Source organism: Sitodiplosis mosellana, unplaced genomic scaffold (genome assembly GCF_009176505.1).
Source record: "Sitodiplosis mosellana isolate CC-2019 unplaced genomic scaffold, AAFC_SMos_1.0 Smas_scaffold_33, whole genome shotgun sequence".
NCBI lineage: Eukaryota > Metazoa > Arthropoda > Insecta > Diptera > Cecidomyiidae > Sitodiplosis > Sitodiplosis mosellana.
The window spans coordinates 85,733-89,703 of record NW_022595275.1 but is presented as its reverse complement, the minus strand read 5'-3'; the positions used below and the strand labels follow the sequence as shown (position 1 = coordinate 89,703).

The 3,971-nt window shown below is 38.1% G+C and overlaps 1 protein-coding gene across 1 annotated transcript; it reads left to right on the top strand.

Annotated features, from left to right (window-relative positions):
• The first annotated feature begins 1,588 nt into the window (after positions 1–1,588).
• Positions 1,589–3,743, top strand: LOC129569456 (uncharacterized). The gene is made up of 2 exons (XM_055448291.1): positions 1,589–1,901; positions 2,179–3,743. Exons 1-2 carry the CDS (start codon positions 1,899–1,901, stop codon positions 3,205–3,207), a joined length of 1,032 nt encoding a protein of 343 aa, XP_055304266.1. The 5' UTR covers positions 1,589–1,898; the 3' UTR covers positions 3,208–3,743.
• The last annotated feature ends 228 nt before the right edge of the window (positions 3,744–3,971 follow it).

Genomic DNA, 3,971 nt, shown 5'->3' with positions numbered 1-3,971 from the left:
GAGAGAGAGAGAGAGAGAGAGAGAGAGAGAGAGAGAGAGAGAGAGAGTGGAATAATACAACAACGAAAAAAAAACCGCACGAAATGTAAACAATCATCATCAGCGGTTGTGTGCGTTATCTGATTGAAAATATTATGGGATTATAAAGATGAACGCGCGACAATGACAATGAGATGGTGAGGGAGAAAAAAAACACACCCGGCTACCCAAAAAACAAAGATACCAAAAAAACCTGCTCGAGCACACTCACAGAGAGCAAGAGATAAGAGTAAATTAGTTCGACAACGAGGCGAGTGTGGCGTGTGCAAATGGCAAAGTGATGATACCCTCTCTCTCCTGATTTGGGATCAAACAAAAGCAAATAGCTAGTGGAAAAATTAGGGGACGTTGAATGGCATAAAATTGTCGCATCATTATTGAGATCATCTGGTCGAAAATTGAATTTTGCTCCTGCTCGACGCTTTCACATTCCTTTTGTGCCAAAGTCAAAGCATGACTATCGATCTGATGGGGCTGATGCTGCTGGCAAGCATCGACTATTATGGCTAGCAATTCTAAAATGCCAGGCTAATGACGAGATTTAATTATCAATCTGTTTAATTAGAAATTTTCAATGGTATCACTTCCATTCTCTTGCCTGACGTGCGCGATACGTAGAGGAGAGAGATAGAAAAAAGTGGAGGAGAATTGAATGCCTATGTCACATAGTGTGAATGACCGCTGTTACACATTAATTGCTGAAAATTAAAGCCATGACAAATTCCAGCGAATTTCAAATTGCAATTCATTTTTTCTCGGTTTATGCTAAGGGTAAGGGTTATATCGTCGAGCCGAAATGCGTTTGGTCGATTTAATATCATAAATTCGACACAGTCAATTAATTCTTTTAACTGTTATGTGAATTGCGGCTTCAAAATGAATTTTAAATGTATGTCGCTTACAAACATGCCAATCGTCACATGAAAAATGTCTATCGCATTCATTTTTTCCATATGTGTCTATGTCTCTCTCGCTCTGTGCACATCCAAATTGTACATGCCAACATAAATGTTTATTGAACACTGAATCGATCGTATAAATGACAATAACTAATCATTCAACAGCGAGTCCGCTGTTATTCACACCACTCGACATAATGATTCAAAAAAAAAAATATCGCAAGTTTGGCCTCGACAAACGGCGCTGCCGTAAATATTTAATTTCGCTCAAGATGTGGGTTTAAGACATAAACGACGGTCTTTTTTTCCTCTCATGTATTTTGTTAGTGAGTGTCACAACCGGAATAACGCAGTCAACATCGATTTAATCGGTTCACAAACAGCAATGGCTGCAGAAAAAAAATCTATATTCCGTTCAGTTGCTGTTATTAGGCGAGAAAAAACAAACAGCTCGTCTCAATTGCGAATAAGAGATGAGAACGCGCTGTCGTCTCTGTCTCTCACCGAGCATTAAAACCCATGGCACACTTGTCCACATCATGAATAAATACACAAACACATTCGAATGCACGAGCAACATTGTGACTTTGTTTACAGAGTTATAAGGAATAAAAAAACAAAACGTACGACGGGTTAGCGTTTGTGTGACTGTGCCTGCACTGACACGCCAATACACACACTTCACCGTTCAGCTATTCTGCTGAGATGTCACATCCGAAAGCGCATTAATAAATAAATTGTTTCGGCAATCACATATTATTGACATCGTCTCGGTTCTTTTGGCAACGAATTCGCTGTTTGTTTTCTTTGTTTTTCATCTGTCGTCGTCGTCGTCGTTGTCGCTGAATAAACTGTTGGTGATAAAATTTTAATTGTGACGAAATCGAATTTGAACAACAGCAACTCAAGTGCGATTGCCCGTTTCAACTCGTTTGTTCGTGAATTTTGTGTGCATATTTTATGGTTAGTACGAAGGAGAGTGAGAAAATTGCTCTCAATTTCCGCATTGTTTTTGTTGTTGTTGGTTTGTGTGTTTTGGCAGCTCATTTTGTATGTGTTCTTTTTCTATTCTTTGCTGATTTTTCGTCCCTATTCAACAAATAGTGGAGGAACAATCTCCGTACAAAATAAATTCCGTTGTTTAAAACTTTTCGTCTGTCGAAATTCCAATTTTATTTGGTTTTTCAAAAACAAAGCCTAAAATTAACCAAAAAAAAAACTTTGTTCTTCTATCCAACAGCCAAGCATGGAATCGAAGCGACGAAATTCCAAGAAGAAATCGCCGGCGATTGAATTGCCCTCGAGTGTGTTGGTTCAGTATTCACGCATCGAGAATTTGTTGCGGCATTCTTTGTCACGGAAGTGGTTGCGTTATGAATTCGAGTACGATGCCGTCGAAGATGCCTTTTTCAAGCAAAACAAGAGCAAGTCATTCGAGTCCATTGTATCAGACAAATTTCCATCGTTAGAATCGTGTTCTCTGACCATGGTTGAATGGCGTAAAATTCGCAAATTGCTTTTAGGGCAGAAAACACGTAGATTTTCTGCGAAATTTGTGGAACAGCAACGCATTGACCTGGAAAAGTATCGTCGTTGTTACAACGTGCTGCGAGAAAATCAGCGAGATGATCAGTTGGTGAAACTGAATGCAGAACCATCAAAGGACAGTGTTGTTGTATGCGATGCACGAGCCGAATTCGAAATTTATCGCCTTATCGTCGAAACAAAGAAGCAATTTGCATCGAAAAGTGCAACAGTGGCCGAGTTACGTGAAATAAACAGTGCTAAGACCGAAGGTCGAAACGTGAACGACGACGAAGCGTATGCAAATGCGACCAAAGCTATCGTAAAACTGCGCGACGTCAATGATGAAATTACAAAGGGCTTGAGAAAATTGTTACATTTCCAGATTGTGAAAGATGCACTGTTGTTCGATGCGCTGGGCAAGAAGAAATTGTGTTTGGCCTTGTCACCGGTCTACTTTCGTCGCAAATGCCAACTACGCATCTACGAAGACCATCGCGATTTTCGATTGGATACATTCATTGAATCCGTTGACGTGATGCAATTGATGTACATCATGCTGGAGCTGGTGTTAAGCCTCTTTGAATATGAACTACTGGCCATCAACACCGAGGATTACATAAAGACTGTGCTAAAACAACATCTTGACACACTAAAATCCATCATGATAACTGTTGACTTCGAGTATTTCAACGGTGAAATTGCACCATTGATGTCGGCCATGGCGAAGAAAGTAATAGCTTAATTTTTGTTATCATTCGAATTTGGTTATCGCTTGTGTTTAAGTTTAGAAATTTATTCAAGTTGATATTTTCATTTGTTTTTCTTGTTTGTTTTTTTTCTGATGGTCGAATTAGTTGAACAAATAGGGTTTTTTAAGAGTGGAAAAACTTAAGATGATTTATTTTAACTTAAGATGATTTGCTATAGTCTATCCATAAACACAACAGGAAGAATCAAGTGTTATATGCACGATCGATGCACTTTGTACAAATCTAATGTTCAAGAATTGTTAAGGTTAATGTGCTAGAGCACTTTTGTTGGCGTTTGAATCGAAAATGAATTCAATTGATCGGTGTATTTCCTTCAGTGGCATATCGCTTTAAATGGGCTGAAAGTTCCAATTGATATGTCTACTGAAATTTAATTAAATTTTGCAAAGATGATGTTCAACCCTCAATTCCTAGTGACCAGATAATAACAATAGATCTACCATAAGTAAATCACAGAAATGTGATATTAAGTTTCATTTCAAATAAATAAACAAAATTCAAAAATCAATTTATGTGCATGTCATTTCCATTTCTGGTTTAGTATCAAAGATATTGCGTGCGCCAGAGAATGTCTTTGGTTTGTATGCTTCGCATGAAAATAATTAGCTTTGCGGTAATTTCATGGATGGTCACTTCAAAGGTAAATGGAACTTTGATTCGAACGAGAATATTCGAAATAATTTACTTGTGCACATCACCAAACCAAAATATTGTTGACAAACTACAAAGTCATTCT